The sequence below is a fragment of the Carlito syrichta genome, unplaced genomic scaffold (genome assembly GCF_000164805.1).
Source record: "Carlito syrichta isolate Samal-C Ts95f unplaced genomic scaffold, Tarsius_syrichta-2.0.1 Scaffold308663, whole genome shotgun sequence".
NCBI lineage: Eukaryota > Metazoa > Chordata > Mammalia > Primates > Tarsiidae > Carlito > Carlito syrichta.
The window spans coordinates 498,852-520,356 of NW_007252759.1; the positions used below are offsets into that span (position 1 = coordinate 498,852).

Sequence of the window (21,505 nt, forward strand, 5' to 3'; positions counted from 1 at the left end):
CCACTGACAATGTACAAGTGTTCCCCTTTCTCCACATCTCTGCCAGTATTTGTTATTGCCTGTCTTTTTGATACAGGCATCTTAACTAAGGCAATATATTATTGTGGTTTTGATTTGCATTCTTCTGATAATTCATGATGTTGGCATATTTTTCTATAATTGTTGGTCATTTGTATGCTTTCTTTTGAAAATGGCTATTCAGATGTTTTGTCCACTTTTTAATTGGATTGTGTGTGTGTGTGTGTGTGTGTGTGTGTGTGTGTGTTTGCTATTGAGTTGTTTGAGTTCCTTGTATATTCTGGTTATTAATTCCTTGCCAGATGGACAGTTTGCAAATATTTTTCTCCCATTGTGTGGGTTGGGTTGTCTCTTCACTTTGTGATTGTTTCCTTTGCTGTGCGGCAGTTTGATTTGTCAGTTTTGTTTTAGTTGTCTGTGCATTTGAGATCTTACACACAACATCCTGAAGTGTCTTCCAATGTTTTCTTCTAGTAGTTTCATAGTTTGTTTGAGATTTAAGTTTCTATTCTACTGATTTTCATGTATGGTAAGAGATAAGGGTCTAGCTTCATTCTTCTGCATATAGTTATCCAGTTTTCCCAGCATTGTTTATTGAAAATTCTTTCCTTTCACCAATTTATATTCTTGGCACTTTCATCAAAGATGAGTTCATTTCAAATGCATGAATTTATATCTGGTTTCTCTATTCTGTTCCATTGGTCTATGTATCTCTTTTTATGCCAGTACCATGCTGATTTGGCTACTATCAGTTTGTAATTAATTTTGAAATCAGGTAGTGTGATGCCTTCAGCTTTGTTCTTTTTGCTCAGGACTACTTTGGCTATTTGGGGTATTTTGTGGTTCCACATAAATTTTGGGATTTTTTTCTGTTTCTTTGAAGAATGTCATTGGTATTTTGATAGAGATTATATAAAATATGCACATTACTTTGGGCAGCGTTATCGTTTTAACAATACTAAATCTTCCCATCCGTGAGCATGAAGTCTCTTTCCATTTTTTTGGTGTCCTCTTCAATTTCTCTCATCAGAGTTTTATATTTTTCCTTGCACAGAACATTCACTTCTTTTTTTGTTTTAGAATTTTCACTTCTCTGGTTAGATTGATTCTTAGGTATATTACATTTTTTATTTATTGTAAATAGAATTGATTTCTTTTTTTAGATTGCTATATAAATTCTACTAATTTTAGTATGTCAATTTTGTTTCTGCAGTTTTACTAAATTCACTTATAAACTCTAACAGATTTTGGTGGAATCTTTAGGCTTTTCTAGGTATAAGATCATGTCTGCAAACAAGGCTAATTTTGACTTCTTCTTTTCCAATTTGGATGTCCTTTATTTCTTTTTCCTGCCTAATTCCTCTGGTCAGGACCTCCAGTTTTATGTTGAACAAAAGTGATGAAAGTGAACACTTTTGTTTTATTCCAGTCCTTAGAGAAAAAGACTTCAAATTTTCCCTGTTCAGTACCAAGTTAGCTGTCATATATAGCCTTTATTACTTTAAGGTGTGTTCCTTTTATACCCATTTTGATGAGGGATTTTTTAATCAAAGGGCTGTTTAATTTTACCAAATTGAAAAAAAAGCAATAGATGGTTACTTTTTTTAGATTGGAAAATATAGTTTAGTTTATTTAGAAAGTAAATTAGAAAGAGAGAGAAGAGTCACCTCCCCAAGGTAGGGGAGAAAGCCGAAGCTAGGAAGCATGGTGGACATAACAAAACACTGACTTGTTCTTGATTCTATTAACATGATGTATCACATTTATTGATTTGCATATATTGAATCATCCTTGCGTCCCTGGGATGAATCCCATTTGATCATGGTGAATGATCTTTTTAATGTGTTGTTAAATTAGGCTTGCTAGTATTTTGTTGAGAATTTTTGCATCTATTTCATCAGTGATACTGGTCTGTAGTTTTTTTTTGTTGTTGTTGCTGTTGTATCCTTGTCTGGTTTTGGTATCAGGGTGATGCTGGTCTTGTATAATGAGTTTGGAAGTATTCCCTACTTGTCAATTTTTTGAAGAATTTGAGTAGGATTGGTATTAGTTATTAATATGTTTGGCAAAACTCAGCATGAAGCCATCAGGTCCTGGGCTTTTCTTTGATGGGAGACTTCTTATTATGGCTTCTATTTCATTTCTTATTACTGGTTTGCTGAGGTTTTCTATTTCTTTATGGTTCAATCTTAGTAGGTCGCATGTGTCCAGGAATTTATCCACTTCTTATGCATTTTCTAGTTGATTGGCATATAATAGCCTCTAAATGATTCTTTGTATTTCTGAGGTCTCAGTAGTCATGTCTCCTTTTTCATTTCTGATTTTATTTATCTACATCTTCTTTCTTCTTATTTTTGTTTCTCTTTTCAAAAAACCAACTTTTTGTTTTGTTAACCTGTATTTTTTTAGTCTTAAATTCATTTTTTTCTGGTCTGATATTTATTGTTTCATTCTTTCTACTAATTCTGAGTCTGGTTTGTTTTTGCTTTTCTGGTGCCTTGACGTGCATTATTAGGTTGTTTACTTGAAGTCTTTCTGATTTTCTGATACAGGTGTTTATTGCTATATTGCTATAAACTTCCCTCTTAGTACTGTTTTGCTGAATCCCATAAATGCTGGTATTTGTATTTTTCATTTTCAGTTGCTTCAGTAAATTTTTAAATTTCTTTCTTAATTTCTTCATTGGTCCATCAGGAGCATGTTGCTTAATTTCCATGTGTTTGTTTATTTTCTGAAGTTCCTATTGTCATTGATTTCTAGTTTTACTACATTATGGTCAGAAAAACCACTTGTTATGATTTTTTTTAATGCAGACTTGTTTTGTGGCCTAAGATATTATCTATTGTGGAGAATGCTCCATGTGCCTATTTTTAAAAAAAGCATATTCTGTAGCAGTTGGGTGACATGTTCTGTTCATGTCAGTTAGGCCCATTAGATCTAGTGTGTAGTTTAACTCTACTGTTACTTTGTTGATTTTCTGTTTGGATGATATATCCATCACTGAGAGTAGCATGTTAAAGTCTCCCTATGTCTTTCTGTGTCTAAATCTATTAATGTTTGTTTTATATAATTGGGAGCTCTGGTGTTTGGTGCATAGATATTTATAACTGTTACATCCTTTTGCTGAATTGACTTCTATGTCATTACATAGTGACCTTATCTCTTTTAACAATCTTAAATTTGTCGTCTATTTTATTGAGGTATAGTTACTTCTGCTCTGTCTTGGTTTTCAGTTGCATGGACTATCTTTTCCCAGTCCTTCACTTTCAGACGATCTGTGTCTTTATAGATGAAGTGGATTTCTTGAAGGCATCATATAGTTGAGTCTTGTTTATTTATCCATTCGGCCACTCTATACCTTTTACTGGAGAATTGAGACCATTTGCATTCAGTGTTATTATTGATAAGGATTTATTATTGCCATTTTTTTTTTCCTGTTTTCTGGTTGTTTTGAAACTTCTCATTTCCTCTTTTCTTTCCTCCTTTCTTACTGTTTCTCCTTGTGGTTAAGTGATTTTCTCTGGTTTAATTTATTGCTTTTTATTTTTAGTAAACCTATATGAGTTTTTGCACTGAGGTTGCCATGAGGCTTTCAAAAAACATCTTATAAACATTAAAAGTTATTTTTAAAAGATGAAAACTTATATTAGATCAAAAATTTTAAAAACAGAAACAAACACAGGCAAACACACATAAATACACAGTTCTATTTAACTCCATTCCCCAAAATTTTTTGTTGTCTCAATGTACATATTTTATATTACCTATCTCTTAACAGGTTACTATAGTTATTGATAGATTGTCCTTTGGGCTTCATACTAGATTTATGAGTAGATTGCAATCCATACCACAGTATTAGAGTATTCTGGGTTTGTACATGTACTTAATTTTACCAGTGGGTTTTATGTTTTGAAAAGTTTTCTTTTTGCACATTAGTGGTTTTTTCTTTCAGACTAAAGAACTGTGTTTAGCATTTCTTATAAGATCTGTCTGGTGATGGTGAATTCTCTCAGCTTCTGTTTTTCTGGGAAAGACTTTATTTCTCCTTCATACTTTAAGGATAATTTTGCTGGATACAAAATGTTTAGATAGCAGTTTTTGTCTCTGAACACTCCTCCCTTTGTCTCTACAAGCAGAAATATCCTCAGGGATATTTCTCTCTACAGGCAGCCATGATGCTTCCCGTGATTTAAGACAAGGACAGGTCTACTGCCAGGAAACTCAAGATAGTAGGAAAGCTGATTGACCACCCCAATATAACTTTTTTCAGTGTAGAAACCACGAGTTGGAGAAAGATTTTCTGTGTGCTTGTTATGGGGCAGAATGAAGGGGAGGGGCATTCAGATTCTCCCTCCATCTGCTCAGAGTTTTTTTTTTTGTTTTTTTTTTTTACTTCTCTGGGGCTTGGAGAGCTGTCTTGTCCTCATATTTGAGTTCTGAGTTATTGCTGGTGAAACTATTGGTGCTGAATATATGTTTTCAGTTTTCTGCTGGGGGAGTGAAGTCAGATTGCTTCTATACTGCCATTTTAAAACTGGAAGTTGGGTTACTGCTTTTTATTATAAACTTTAACAAATGATTTGACTCTCTAAACTATAAGTATGTACAACTTTATTTAAATAATAAAATAAAATCTCTATCTGTTTTTGCTTATGTGTTCCCAGGATATTTAGAAGGATACTCAAAAAAATGGTTATATATATTGACAAATAATACATGAACATTGTAGGACAATTAGCAAACATCAACAAACCAACAAACAATAAAAGAAAACCAGCCACTGTTTTTATGTTTTAAAGGTATATATGTTTTGAAATTATCTTATAATTTTGTAATTATCTGTAATTCTATAATAAGACACAGCAAATCTGGCCACGTGTGGTGGCTCACACCTGTAATCCTAGCATGTTGAGAGGCCAAGGCAGGAGAATTGTTTGAGTCCAGGAGTTCAAGACCACAGCAACATAGTGAGATCTCATCTTTAAAAAAAACAAAAAAGTGGACCCTGAACATTTACCATAAAACTATAAGAAAGGGATTGGCAGTAGAGGAATATTGCTGGTGCGCGGGGGTGGGGGGGGGGGGGGGGGGGGGGGGGGACACATCAATAAGGGTACCTGATCCAAACCAGCAAAGTGGGGACAAAAGGGAGGCCCAAACCTTACCTGTATGATGACCACTCGTATACCTAATCCTGAATTGTACCCCACATATTTAAAATTTAAAAAATTAAAAAATTTTTAAAAATTAGCCAAGTATGGTGGCTCATGCTTGTAGTCCGACCTACTCAGGAGGCTGAGGTAGAAGGATCACCTGAGCCCAAAAGGTCAGGAGGACTGCAGTGAGCCATGATTGTGCCACTGCATTTCAGCGTGGGTGATAGAGTGAGTCCCTGACTAAAAAAAAAAAAAAAAAAAAAAAAGACACAGCAAATTTATAGTATCACCTGAATTCCAAAGTATAATATGTTCCTTTTGATTTAAACAGTATGACCAAAATATCTACAAATATGGCAGCAATCAATATAACAGCAAATAACTGAAATTGAAAATCTAAATTTACAAGGTGATATCTAATTACACAGGACCCCTGAGAAAACATAAGCTATGGACAGTTCACATGTATTCAAGCATATCTTCTTTCAGTGAACAGTTGCTTCTAGCCAACAGTAGCTTCTCGTTTACCACATTAATAATAATAGCAATATCTGTATAGCCTTTTTAAAAATAAACCATCCTTTACATATTAATATTTTATCCACAAGAATAGTTTTATTTTTTAAAAAGAATAGTAAATTAAGAAATAAATTATAGAGGAAAATTTTAAATCATAAAAGTTTCCTCACAAATTCCCAAATAATGACTTTCTCCAAATTGTTTCACTTTTTTAAGAGTAGATTTGGGCAGAAAATTCAAATTTTCCAACTCCAAATTCAGTCACTTACTATTATACCATCCTCTCAAGTTTTAGTCTTCAGTACAATCCATCTCTCTTTCTCCTCAAACTATAAAAGGAATTTATGTCTCTTTATATATATCATCACACAACTATTTGCCAGCACTAAAAATTTTATATATAATGTATCTACATAAAAATAACAATAAAAGAACCAAATTATTTTTCATGTGCACAAGCTATTAGCATTTATTAAATGATAGTCATAATTATCTAATAGAGTCTTACATGTTATAATTTTAAAAGGAAATAGGCTGTTATATATACAAGAAAATTAATTCTCTGCAATATTTTACATGGTTGGAAGAATTCAGCACCCTCTAGAAAAAAGAGAGATTTGGAATATAGTTTGGATACGATACACTTTTAATTATAATTGACAGTAGGTTTGTAACACTGAGTATATTTCCTAAGCTAATACTTCAACTATTCATCTCCATTCTAAACTTTGTTTCATGTAAATTAGATGAGATTGAAAATCTTTAGCATTTTTTGAAAAATAAAATATAATCACCACTTCATAATCTAGTAGTTTAGTGTTACACTGGCTATCTGTGTCACAGAATCTGTACAAAGATGCCAATATTATAATAGCAATATGTTGTAAGCATAGTATGATCAAATCTCTGTAGCTTATAAATCTTTTATTATAAATCTCTTTGAGGCATAGCAAACCTAAACTCCAAAAATAATCCAATTTACAAAAAGGGGATTAATATGAATGATAAAATATTTCCCTAATATGTCAGAGTTTAGAATTATAAACATGCAGGTTGCTATCTATAATAAAATAAAAAATTTAAAATCAAATCAAACAAAAAACTCACTGAAATGAAAATCTGAATATTTGTAAGAAATTATTTATAATTGAAATAACATATATTTTACCTTGGTCCTGTGCCTGTAGTGCTGGCCATTGCTCTGAACAGCTGACAACTGTAAACACTTCACTGTAGTCCTTGTGGGTATATAAATTAGCTTCCTCTACTTCAGTTTGGGAGTTTGGATTTGAACTTGGAACGACTTCCTCAAATTCACAATTAATCTGGGTCACTGTTCCTGTAGTTGTTCTTCTGTGACATTATAAAATTACTGATTTCAAAACATTTTTATTAATAAATAGTGCGTGTTCTATAAGTTCACCATGGAAAACTTTATTAAATTCCAACAGATACAGAGCAAAATCATCTATAGTCCCATCACATTTCAAGAGAAATACAAAAATTAAGTAAATTTCTCAATTGCTTTTGAATTTTTTTTTTTTTTTTTGAGTTGGACTCTCACTCTGTCGCCCAGGTTGGAGTGCAGGGACATGCTCACGGCCACCCCAGTGTCAATCTGCTGGGCTCGAGGGATCCCTTCTCCTCAGCCTTCCAAGTAGCTTGAACTACAGGTGCACGCTACCACGCCTGGCTAATTTTTTGACTTATTGAGGAGACAAGGTCTCGCCAAGTTGCCCAGGCTGGTCTCGAACCTGCAGGCTCAGGCAATCCACTTGCCTCGGCGTCCTAAAGTGCTGGGATTACAGGCTGAGCCACCGAGCCTAGCCTTTTTTAATATCTTAAAACAAAAGTGAATTCATGTACATAGTATTCCATAACCTGTTATTTTCTACTAAGCAATGAAGCATGAGCACCTTTACATGTTAATCAATGTACATTCACTTAGGTTTTGAATGGAAAAACAGGATCCCATACATCAGTAAATCATACTTTATTCAATCAGTTCCCTATTGTTGGAAATTTAAGTTTGTTGTAATTGTTTGCTTTTGTTGTAACTGTTTGCTATTGTGAGCAACCATGCAAGAAACATCGAGAGACAGAGAGAGAGAGAGAGAGAGAGAGAGAGAGAGAGAGAGAGAGAGAGAGAGATGATTGATTCATTTCCCCAAGGCAGAGGAAGGGCCAAAGCTTAGGACACATGGATGGCCTGGCCAGTACATAACAAAAACTATGGAAAAGGTATACAGATTTTTAGATTTTGCCACACATTTACCAAACCACCTTTGTTCTGGATATTTAATGTCTGCTCCTCTGTATAATTATTCAATCTTCTATATTCTGTTCTGCCACCTGGAAGGCTAATCTGTGAACCAACCAAGCTTCCTTGACTTCTGGCTTCTGTTTGGGTTCAATTAATGGGAAGCATTGGCAGGAGATCAAAGATCAGAGAGAAACAGGTTGGGATAATTGTTTCTCCCAAATCTTTCCCTTCTAGGTCACAGTTTGAAAGTGGCTACACTCTTCCATCAAAGGTTACATCCCTTGTCAGACAGCCCTTCTCCTGCATCTGAAGTTCCTACAAGATTGGTAACTCCTCTGTCCCCTAATCCCTTCAAGTTTAGGGTGGTAACTTCCTGCTGGTGCTAGTCCTTGGTACTTTTTTGGCTCTCTTATCCTGTTCATACCTGTTTTCTGATTGGTGTAGGTATATCTGCTATTGTCTATACCACTGGCATTATAAGAGATCTTCCAGTAGATAAATATATTATTGGCAATTTAACTATAAATCCTAATAATTTCCTTGTAAAGTCCGAAAGAACTAAAATCTATATAACTCCCAGTTGGACATAGTGGCTCATGCCTATAATCCCAGCACTTTGGGAGGCAGAGGCAAGAGTATTGCCTGAGCTCAGGAGTTCGAGACCAGCCTAGGCTACATAGCGAGGCCTTGTCTCTACAATAAATCAAAAAATTAGCTGGGTGTAGTGGTGTGCATCTGTAGTCCCAGCTACTTGGAAGGCTGAGGTGGAAGGATCACCTGAGCTCAGCAGGTTGAGGCTGTGGTGGCTGAGATTGTGCTGCTGCACTCCAGTCTGGGTGACAGAGTGAGACTCAGATTCAAAATATATATATCCCCAGTGTAATTGGAAAAAAATCCAAATATACCATATCATAAAATCATAGGTAAAAAAAATCTCTAGAGTTTAATCTTTACTCTTTAAGAAAATACAAGCCTGGCTCGGTGGCTCAGCCTGTAATCCCAGTGCTTTGGGAGGCTGAGGTGAGTGGATTGCCTGAGCCCGCGGGTTTGAGATCCGCCTGGGCAACTTGACGAGACCTCATCTCTACAATAAATTAAAAATTAGCCAGGCATGGTAGCACACACCTGTAATTCTAGCTACTTGGAAGGCTGAAGCAGAAGGATCGCTGGAGCCCAGCAGGTCGAGGCTGCAGTGGCCAGGAGTGGCTACTGCACTCCAGTTTGGGTGACAGAGTGAGATTCCAACTCAAAAAAAAAAGAAAAGAAAAAGAAAATACAATGGCCCAGTTCAGTGGTTCAGCCTATAATCCCAGCACTTTGGGAGGCGAAGGCAAGTGGATTGCCTGAGCCCGTGGATTTGAGACCAACCCAGACAACTTGGCAAGACCTCGTCTCAACAATAAAAATCAAAAATTAGCTGGGTATGGTTGTGCACACTTGTAGTTCTGGCTACTTGGAAGGCTGAGGCAGAAGGCTCGCTGGAGCCCAGCAGGTTGGCACTGGGGTAGCCATGAGTGTGCCACTGCACTCCAACCTGGATAACAGAGTAAGACTCTAACTTGAAAAAAAAGAAAAGAAAAGAAAAGAAAATACAAGGCACAAGAAAAAATATTGTAACGCTTCCATGTATATATTCCTTATTAAGATCATTGATTTCAATGTGACTATGTGACTATAGTTTTCTGAATTTACTGTTTATATAGTTGTTGTCTTTTTAATTAAAAAAAAATGTTGCTGACAGAGTCAGTGCTTTGTAATAATATTTAATAGTAATATAGTTTTGAGAACACCCAGTCAATTCTCTTTCCCTAAATACAAATGGTCTATGATGAAGACCAGTGTTTCCTGGCAGCTCTCTTTCTACCACCCTGTCCGGTATTATTCATTCTCTTTTCACTTGTTCCTCCTCTTCTGTATAGTCTGCAGATACTAATGTTTCCTAGGTTTCCAATCTAGATTGTCTTTACTTTCTTTCTAAGTCATTATTTTTGGGTAAGTTCATCCATTCCCATTCATTAATTCCCTAGGCTAAGAAAAATTTATTGAGTATCTACAATGTGCTAGGCACTGGGAATGAAGAAGTAAACAGAACAAACTTCTTGCCCTCATGAAGTTTATTTGCTAAAGGGAGGATAGACAAGTATATAACATAATATCAGTTGGTAAAAAAAAACTGCTATGAATGAAATAAAAGATTTGGACATCACATAATTGCAAGAGGGTTGGTAAGAGGTATATTTTAGAGAGGGTAGTACATGAAGGGCTCTCTGAGGAACTGATATTTCAGCAATTACCTGAATACTGATAGGGAGACAGTCAAACAGAGAATAAAAAGTGGAGAAACAAGCATGACAATATTCTAAGAAAAGCAGGACTTGGAAGGCTAAGGTGGAAGGATCCCCTAAGCCCAGCAGGTGGAAGCTGCAGTAGCCATGAGTGTGCCACTGCACTCCAGCCTGGGCGACAAGAGTGAGACTCCAACTCAAAAAAAAAAAAAAAAAAGAAAAGAAAGAAAAGCAGAAAGGTCAAGTTGACTGGAATAGGGTGAGGTTAGATTAAGTAGGCAGAGACCACATCATGTTGGAACTTGAAAGGCTTGGTAAAGACATATTGCTAAATGGACAAAAATTGGAAACATTTTCCCTGAAAACCGGAACAAGACAAGGCTGCCCACTTTCACACCTCTTCTTCAACATAGTGTTGGAAGTTCTAGCTAGAGCAACCAGACAAGAGAAGGAAATCAGAGGCATCCAAGTAGGGAAAGAGAAAGTCAAGCAATCCCTCTTTGGTGACAAAATGATTCTATACCTCAAAAATCCAAAAGAGTCTGTCAAAAACCTTCTTGCTATGAAAAAGGACTTTGGCAATGTCTCAGGGTACAAAATCAACATGCAAAAGATAGTAGAATTCTTATACATCAACAACAAACTGGCAGAGAACCAAATAAATCCCATTCACAATAACCACACACACACACACACACACACACATACACACACACACACACACACACACACACACACACACACAACCTCAGCATCTTCCTAACCAGAGAAGTGAAAGACCTTTATAACGAAAACTACAAAACACTGCTCACAGAAATCAAAGATGACACAAACAAAAGGAAAAATATTATGGATTGGAAGAATCAACATTGTTAAGATGTCCATCCTACCCAAGGCAATCTACAGATTTAACGCAATACCCATTACATTACCAGCATCATTCTTCTCAGACCTGGAAACAACAATACAGAAATTCACATGGAATCATAAATGACCATGAATAGCCAAAATAATCCTCAGCAAAGAAAACAAAGCAGAAAGTATCACACTTACAGCCTTTAAACTTTATTATAAGGCTACAATAACCAAAACAGCCTAGTATTGGTACAAAAACAGGCATATAGACCAATGGAACAGTACAGAAATTCTGGAAACAAAACCTCAATTTGTCAATCAACTCGTCTTCAACAAAGCCTCCACTAACAACCAACGGGGAGAGGAGAACTTATTCAGTAAATGGTGCTAGAAAACTGGTTGACCACATGCAGAAGACTAAAACAAGACCCCTGCCTATCACCATACATAAAAATCAATTCTACATGGATAAAATAACTAAATGTAAAACCTCAAACTATAAGAACCTTAGAAAATGCAGGAGACACCCTATGGAAATTGGAACTGGCAACCAATTCCTGATAAAACCCCAAGTACCTATGCCATAAGAGATAAGATAGACAAGTGGGACCTCATCAAACTGAAAAGCTTCTGCAAGGCAAAAGAAACCATCAAGAGAGCGGAGAGACAGTGCACAGACTGGGAAAAAATATTTGCCAACTGTATATCTGACAAAAGCTTAACATCTAGGATCTACAAGGAACTTAAACATGCCAAAAAGAAAAAAACAAGCAGCCCTGTTAAAAAATGGGCAAAAGATATGAATAGACATGTCTCAAAAGAAGACATATGAGCAGCCAACAGATACATGAAAAATGCTCAGCCTCACTAATCATCAAAGAAATGCAAATTAAAATCACACTAAGATACCACCTAAACTTCAGTCAGGATGGCCATCATCAAGAACTCAAAACAACAACAGATGCTGGAGAGGCTGTGAGGAAAAGGGAACATTTCTACACTGTTGGTGGGAGTGTAAACTAGCACAACCTCTGTGGAAAATAGTGTGGCGATTCCTAAAAGATCTAAAAATCAACCTTCCATATGACCCAGCAATCCTCCTTCTGGGAATATACCTGGAGAAACTCAAATCATTCTACAAAAAAGATACCTGCGCAAGCATTTTTATTGCAACACTACTCACAATAGCAAAAACATGAAACCAACTGTGCTGCCCATTGAAAGCAGACTGGATTTTTAAAATGTGGTACATATGCACAACAGAATATCATGCAGCCATAAAGGACAAAATCATAAATTTCACAGCAACTAGAATGGAGTTAGAGTCTGTAATACTTAGTGATCTATCACAGAAAAAAAGAACTGAGTACCACATGTTCACACTCATAAGCGGACCCTGAACAATTATAATACTATAAGAAAGAGATTGGCAGTAGTGGGAAACTGCCAGGGGAAGTGGGGGTCGGGGGAGGTACACTTCAACAATAAGGGTACGTGATCTCAAACCAGATGACATCGGGACCAAAGTGAGATCCAAACTTCACCTGTACAATGACCATTTGTATACCTAACTCCAAATTGTACCCCACATATTTAAAAGAAAGAAAGTCTTGGTAAGAACTTTGGATTTTATTCTGTGTGCAATGGGACCACTAGTAAGTTATAATAAAGACATTTTATGATCTGATTTGTGCCTTTAAAAAAATCAAAGCAGAGGAGAGGCAGGGAAGATGGCAGCCGAGCCAGTCGGACTATGCGAGTCCCTGTGTGAGTGAGTGAGTGTATGGAAAATTTTGTGTATGTGCTGGTGAGCCAGTGGGCGTGTGAGTGGCTGACTGAGTGAGGGCTAGGGAGCTAGTGGCCAGGCCTCTCCTGGTGCAGTGGCTGGTGCCACAGCGCCTGGGCTTGGACCCTAGCGATTCCCAGGATGCAGAAGCCGAGTGCCATTTTCTCTTTCTTTTCATTTTTTTCAAATCAACAAACCCTCCCTGGCAAGAACACGCTGGGAGAGACTGTCTAAGTGGGGCTCATGAGCGGGTGGCCAGGCCCCTGATACAACAGCAATGGTTGCAGCTTCTCTACTTCCTCCCTGGCTCTTCCCGGGGTTGCAGGTGCTTCCTCATCATTGAAGCAGGAGAGAGACTGCTCCCAGCTTTGCCTCATCACTTCAGCACCTTGCAGGGCACTGGAAGGTGCTGCGGACAGAGTCCAGAGGCAAGTTTCCACGGAAGAGGACAAGAGAAGCACCCCACCACCATATTGAGGGTGGGGCAGGAAAGTGCTTTGACTTGCTCACCATGACCAACAGATCCGATCTCTGTGACTGGCGGATCAGCTACTCAGAGCTTGATCATGGCCCAAAGGGACTATCCTGAGAGGACAAACTTCAGAGGGACCTGATAAGTGCTGAGTTCCAGGTGCCCCACCCCCTACCCTGATCCAGCTGTGGGACAAAGGGTGTGGCCAGAAAAGGAGGAGGAAGAACTCCAAAGAGATCAGTGATGAGTCTGGGGCTGACCCAAACCCCCTCCTTCCCGGCAATCCTCTGAACGTCAGACCCATATAGTTGGGTCACAATTGAGTGGGACAAACCCAGGCAGAGTCTGGACATCAGCTGCAATAGGGGAGCTCCATTCCAGGATAGGCCTGGCTGTGGCACCCCAGTGAGAGTACATACCTGGGGAAGAGACAGTCCAACCAGAGATCTCCCTGACCATACAAGAGTGGGAGGAGAGGCCTGTAACCCCACCCACCTCTACTGTCCCTCTTCCTTCCCTGCTTTATTCCCTAAGGAGAGAGTAAAGAGGTGGCACTACAGGAGAGACCGGATTAGAGGAAGAATTACAGAGCCTGCCACAAGAGGGCAGGTTTTTTTTTTAATTTTTAATTTAAAAATTTTTTTTGACTGTTTGCTTGTTAGTTCATCTATTTAAAAAATATTTTTCCTTTGTGCATGAATGTGTATGTGAGGGTTTGATCTGCATCACCCCCCACAAAAAAAATTTTTTAATTTTCTTTTTCTGTTTCTTTCTTCTTTTATTTGTCATTTTCTGTTTATGTGTGTATGTGAATGATTGAGTGTTCATCTTTTGATTTTGTTGTGGTTGTTGTTTTTTGTTCTTTTGTTCTTCTGGGTCTTTTCTATATTCATTTTTTATAGTTTAAGGGGTATGTCAATAGATGTGTGAGAGTTCAACCTGAATCCTTTTTTTTCCCCCTTCAGTCTTTCTATTTTTCTTCTCCATTCACTTTGTGCTAGGCATGTGTGTGTTTAGTTTTTTGGGGGGTCTTTTTGTTGCTGATTGTTTTGTTTCACTTTGTTGTTACTCCAGTTTGTTTTGGAGTGTGTGTGTATGCATTCAATTGCTTTTGCATTGATTTCTGCGCTGCATCATCATACAGAGTGGTAGTGGGGAGTGGGTCCCAGGGAACACATACCACAATAAGTGAACATTTTAATTTGCAAATAGTATCTGATTACTAGCACCCCATCCCCCACTTCATTCAAATTTCGAAAACTACAAGAGACAGCAAAGCTTCCCATTTACCATTGTATTTCAAAATAGAACAAATTCAGAGCCCAGATCAGGGGAAGAATAGAGGTTTGAGCAAACGTCAGAAGGGAAAGCCTCTCCTACTGACACTGAATAACAGAACTAAAGAGAAAACAAGAGATCTGTCACAAATAAGGAAAAGCCAAAGGAAGACCTCAGGCAATTCCAAGTGTACCAAAGACAAAACTCCCGAAAAATCAGACCTTGGTGCCCAAACAATGGAAGTCACCAAAGATTGTCCACAAAATATGACAGGGATTAGGGAATGGATGGAAAGAGTGAATAGGACTTAAGACAAGATGCAACACTGAAATAACTTGTAACAGATTTTGGCAATACAAAATTTCATCCAGGAAATAAATAACAAGATGACAAGCATGGAAAGCAGAATTAATCTAGCTGAAGAAAGAATCTGAGAACTTGAAGACCAGAATGTGGAATTAACCTGATCTGTAAAAAACATAGAAAGAAGACTCAGAAAGAAAGAAAGAACAAAGCCTACAAGAGATGTGCAATTATATCAAGAAGCCAACCTATGCTTGATTGGTATCCCAGAAGAAGAAAGGGAAATGGAGAACAACTCGGAGCAAGTATTCCAGGAAGTAATCCAAGAAAATTTTCCCCATCTCACCAGAGATGTGACCAGCCAAGCACAAGAGATACAGGGAACCCCCACAAGACATCAAATGAGAAGATCAACCCCTAGACACATAGTAATTCACCTACACAAAATAGGCACAAAAGAAAAAATCCTAAAGGCAGCAAGAGAGAAAGGTCAGACTACCTACCAGGGAAAACTAATCAGAATAGCAGCACACCTATTAGCAGAAACTCTACAAGCAAAAAGAGACTGGAGTCCTATATTCAAAGCCCTCAAAGAAAAACAATTTAAACCAAGAATTTCCTATCCAGTCAAGCTCAGCTTCATCAGTGATGGAGAATTAAAATCCTTCCCAGACATCCAATCCCTAAGAGATTATGCAGCTTCCAGACCAGCTCTACAAGAGACACTTAAAAAGGTATTAAGCACAGAAGAAAGAAGAAAAAGATTGACCACACACTTCCCAAGAGAACAGCAGAGCACAGAATCAGCAGAGAATACAGCTGATACAAGAATACAAGAAACCTGAAAACATACACATACATTAACCCCAAGACCAAAAAAAACCAAGCAAACAAAGGAAAAACTTTATAAGAACCTCATGACAGGGATAAACAATCATACTTCAATAATCAGCCTGAATGTGAATGGACTAAATGCACCACTGAAAAGACACAGAATGGTGGACTGTATAAGAAATCATGACCCAACTATTTGCTGCATCCAGGAGACTCGTCTCACTTCAAGGGCCCAAAAATAAGACTCAAAGTTAAAGGTTGGAAAACGAGTTCACAGGCAAATGGATCATAAAAGAAGGTAGGAGTTGCAATCTTAATATCAGACAAAATAACTTTTAAGCTATCAAAAATTGTAAAAGATGCAAAAAGACACTATATAATGATAAAAGGTTCGATCCATCAACTAGAAATATCCATCCTAAACATATACGCACCTAACACTGGAGTACCAGCATTTACAAAACAACTACTAAGTAAAAAAAACTAAAAAAAGATATTGACTCTAACTCTATTATAGCAGGGGAGTTGAATACCCCACTGACAGCCCTAGACAGATCACTGAGGCAAAAAATCAACAAGGAGATTCAAAACTTAAACTTGACACTCGACCAAATGGACTTAATAGATACCTACAGATTATTCCACCCAACAACCACAGAATATACATTCTACTCATCACCACATGGAACATACTCCAAGATTGATCACATCCTTGGCCATAAATCAAGCATAAACAAATTCCATAAAGTTGAAATCTTGCCATGCACATTCTCAAACCACAGTGGAATGAAAATAAATATCAACACCAACATTTCCCCAAAGCCCACAAAGACATGGACACTAATAATGCTGAACAACTACTGGGTCAACAATGAAATCAAAGCAGAAATTGAAATATTCCTGGAAACAAATGAAAATGAAGAAACATCTTACCAAAACCTCTGGGATGCCTCGAAAACAGTTCTCAGAGGGGAATTTATATCTCTATGAGCACACATCAAGAAAACGGAAAGATCAGAAGTTGAAAGCCTAACAAATCACCTAAGGGAGCTGGAAAGGAAAGACCACCAAAACCCCAACTTTAGCAGAAGAATCCAAATCACAAAAATAAGAGCCCAAATATGGGACACAGAAGACAAAAATATCATAGAAAACATCAACAAAACAAAAAGCTGTTTCTTTGAAAGAATTAACAAGATTGATGGGCCCTTGGCCCGAATGACCAAGAAAAAGAGAGAAAAAGCCCAAATAAAAACAATACAAAAGATCAAATCACAACTGACCCCGGAGAATTACAAAAGATTATCAGAGATTACTATGTACACCTATATGGAAACAAACTTGATAACCTAAATGAAATGGAGAACTTTCTGATATCACACAACCTCCCCACGATGAAACAAGAAGACATTGAGACACTAAATAGACCAATAACAACCCAGGAAATTGACTCTGTAATAAGAAAACGACCTACCAAAAAAAGCCCTGGACTGGATGGCTTTCCAGCAGAATTCTACAAAATGTACAAAGAGGAGCCGATACCAATCCTACTGAAAGTATTCCAGAATTGAGAAAGATGGAATTCTCCCCAAATCATTTGACAAAGCTAACATCACACTGATACCCAAACTGGGTAAAGATCCAACAAAAAAAGAGAACTACAGGCCAATATCCCTTATGAACATAGAGCAAAAATGCTCAGCAAGATTCTAGCAAATCGGATCCAAAAACACATCTCAAAAATCATCCCCCATGACCAAGTAGGCTTCATCCCCAGGATGCAGGGCTGGTTCCACATTCGCAAGGCCATAAATGCCATTAAATACATCAACAGATGTAACAACAAGAACCATATGATTATCTCATTAGATGCAGAAAAAGCTTTCGATAAAATCCAACACTGCTTCTTGATAAAAACCCTCAAACACCTAGGTATAGAAGAAACATACCTCAAAATAGTAAGTGTCATCTATGATAAACCCACAGCTAACATATCGCTAAATAGACAGAAACTGGAAACATTTCCCCTGAAAATTGGAACAGGACAAGGCTGCCCACTCTCACCCCTCTTGTTCAATATTGTGTTGGAAGTCCTAGCTTGGACAATTAGACAAGAGAAGGAAACCAGGAGTATCCAGATAGGAAAATAGGAAGTCAAGTCATCCCTCTCTGCTGATGATATGATCCTACACCTTGAAAATCCAAGAGAATCTGTGAAAAACCTGCTTACACTGAAAAGGACTTTGGCAAAGTCTCAGGGTAAAAAAATAAACATGCAAAAGGCAGTTGGATTCCTATACGCCAACAACAAACAGGCAGAGACCCAAATAAAAAGTACAATCCCATTCACAATAGCCACACACAAAAATGAAATACCTTGGCATCTTCCTAACCAGAGAAGTGAAAGACCTTTACAATGAAAACTACAAAACACTGCTCAAAGAAATCCAGGAAGACACAAACAAACAGAAAAATATTCCATGCTCATGGATAGGAAGAATCAACATTGTTAAAATGTCCATCCTACCAAAGGCAATCCACAGATTCAATGTAATACCCATTAAGTTACCAACATCATTTTTCTCTGACCTGGGAATGACAATACAGAAATCCATATGGAAACATAAACGACCACAAATAGCCAAAACAATCCTTAGCAAAAGAAACAAAACAGGATGAATCACACTTACAGATTTCAAACTTTACTATAAGGCTACAGTAAACAAAACAGCCTGGTATTGGTACAAGAACAGGCACGTAGACCAATGGAACAAGATAGAGATTCCGGAAGCAAAGCCTCAATTCCTCAACCAACTCATCTTTGTCAAAGCCTCCAACAGCAACCACTAGGGAGAGGAGAACCTATTCAGTAAATGGTGCTGGGAAAACTGGCTGATCACATGCAGAAGACTGAAACAGGACCCCTACCTATCACCATACACAAAAATTAACTCTAAATGGATCAATGACCTAAACGTAAAACTTCAAACTATAAAAATCTTAGAAAATGCAGGAGACACCCTTATGGAATTTGGAACTGGCAACAAATTCCTATTCAGAACCCTAAAGGCCAATACCTTAAGAAATAAGATAGACAAGTGGGACCTCATCCAACTAACAAGCTTCTGCAAAGCAAAAGAAACCATCAAGAGAGCAGGGAGACAGCCCACAGAATGGGAAAAAATATTTGCCAACTGTATACCTGACAAAGGTCTAACATCTAGGATCTACAAGGAACTCAAATGCACCAAAAGGAAAAAAACAAACAGCCCCTTTAAAAAGTGGGCAAAGGACATAAATAAACATTTCTCAGAAGAAGATATATGGGCAGCTAACAGACACATGAAAAAGTGCTCAGCCTCACTCATCATCAGAGAAATGCAAATCAAAACCACACTGAGATACCACCTAACCCCAGTAAGAATGGCCATCATTAATAAAACAAACAACAACAGACGCTGGCGAGGATGTGGAGAAAAAGGAATGCTTCTATACTGCAGGTAGGAATATAAACTAGTGCAACCTCTTTGGAAGACAGTCTAGCGATTTCTGAAAAAACTAGAAATTGACCTTCCATATGACCCAGCAATTCCCCTATTGGGAATATACCCGGAGGAACTCAAATCATTCTACAAAAAAGATACCTACACACGTATGTTTGTTGCAGCTCTATTCACAATAGCAAAAAACATGGAACCAACCATGTTGCCCATCGAAGCTGGAATGGATAAAGAAAATGTGGTACATATACACAATGGAATATTATGCAGCCATAAAGAAGGACAAATACATGAACTTCACAGCAACTTGGATGGATTTGGAGTCGATCATACTCAGTGATCTATCACAGAAACAAAGAACAGAGTATCATATGTTCTCACTCATAAGCGGACCTTGAACAATTATAATACTATAAGAAGGCATTTGACAGTAAGGGAAACTGTCAGGGGACGAGGCGTGGGATTGGCAGTTGAGGGAAACTGCTAGGGAAGGGAGGGACATACCTCATCAACAAGGGTACCTGCATAATCAATGTCTGTATACTTAACCCTGAATTGTACCCCACATCTTTATAATTTAAAAAAATTCATGTATCAGTACATTTCACATTGTAAAAATGAGACACAATATATGTCTAGTTCCTAACACTTACTGGTTGTGTAAACTCAGCCTAGTTACTTAACATCTCTAAACCTTGTACTTCTCATCTATAGAATGTGGTCAATAAATGTATATACCTCAGAGAATTTTTGAAAATATTAAATTAAAAATTGTACATAAAACATTTAGCATAGTATCTGATACCTAGTAAGTGTCCAATAGCAAGTTAGTCATATTTATAATTTGTAATAATACAAATTATTCATCATCTCTACATGCTCTATGATCTATAGCTCGTTCTAAAATAACTTCCTCTTGAAAGATTTCTCAATTTTCTTGGAATAATCAATGATCTGTGAGAAAATTGGGAAAGTGTTTGTCATGGACAGATGGATTCAATCTCTCCAGCCAAACCAGATTACTCCCTACCTGCAGAATTCCTCTCTTCCAGAGACCTATTGCAGTTTAGTAAATAGCAAAGATAAATGGGCATTCTTAGGCTGACCATAAGCCAAAAGTAGAGGCTATATCCTTGCCAAATCTGCATGTACTAAATGCGATGCACAACTGGCTTGTGTAAACCATAGGAGTTCTAACAATCTGCAGAAGGTCCTCAGATGCCTCTGAGATTTCTGAGACTATGCCTGTTCAAAAGCCTCCATCACTAGCCTGAAGTTATTATTTGAGATGCCATCATTTGGGGCATTTTTCTTAGCAGTGGGTATAATCTGCTCCATATGTCCATAAGTTATCTATTAAAATGTAACCTTAGTCCAAGCTTTTTAGAATGGGATAGAATATGACCCCTCTTCCTTTGTTTACTTTTTTCCATTGACTGACATTTTATGTATGCCAAGATCAGCAAATGACTTCTTTTGTTTTTGTCGAAAACCTACTATCTTCTTAGGTCTCTTTGTGTTTATATCTTCCGTTCCTTCTACCAAGAATTCTCTTAGGCTCCTTTAACCACCTAGAAAACCTGTTAACCATTCAAAACCTGTCTCAGATATTACCTCCATCTCCATAGCTCCTCTCTAAATTGTTCATCTATTCATTTTCTAAACTACTGCCAGGTCTTGTGTTGTTTCCTTCATTTCACTTAGAACATAATGTTATATTTGTTGCTTTTCTTTGTATCCTATCAAATACTCAGTGATCTACCCAAGGCAGGAAATGTGTCTTTTCTATCTCCATGTCCCAGGTAGCAGCACAGTGCCTAGAATACTGCTGAACATTTGTCAATTTTTTTTTAAGTTGGAGTCTTACTCCATCACCCAGGCTGGAGAGCATTGGCATGCTCCAGCCCACCCCAGCAATTACCTGCTGGGCTCTGGTGAGCCTTCCGTCTCAGCTTTCCAAGTAGCCAGAACAACAAGCATGCATCACCACGTCCGGCTAATTTTTGATTTATTGTAGAGACGAGGTTTTGCCAAGTTGTCCGGGCTGGTGTTGAACCCGCAGGCACAGGCAATCCACTCACCTCGGCCACCCAAAGTGCTGGGATTACAGGTTTAGCCACCTTGCCCAGTCGTCAAACTTTTAACAAGAGAAGCAACGAACTCAAGAATATTTGAGTTCCAGGAATCACTTAAACTAGCTTAAGAAAAAAATAAAAATAAATGAAGCAAATATGGA

The 21,505-nt window shown here is 37.6% G+C and overlaps 1 protein-coding gene across 1 annotated transcript in view; it reads right to left on the reverse strand.

Annotated features, from left to right (window-relative positions):
• The window catches only part of CUNH9orf84 (chromosome unknown C9orf84 homolog), a 118,122-nt gene that overhangs the window by 85,983 nt on the left and 10,634 nt on the right, over nucleotides 1–21,505 (reverse strand). The window contains exon 5 of the mRNA XM_008065563.1: nucleotides 6,862–7,046. Within this exon, the coding sequence (XP_008063754.1) occupies nucleotides 6,862–7,046 (185 nt within the window). The remainder of the gene's footprint in view (nucleotides 1–6,861; nucleotides 7,047–21,505) is intronic.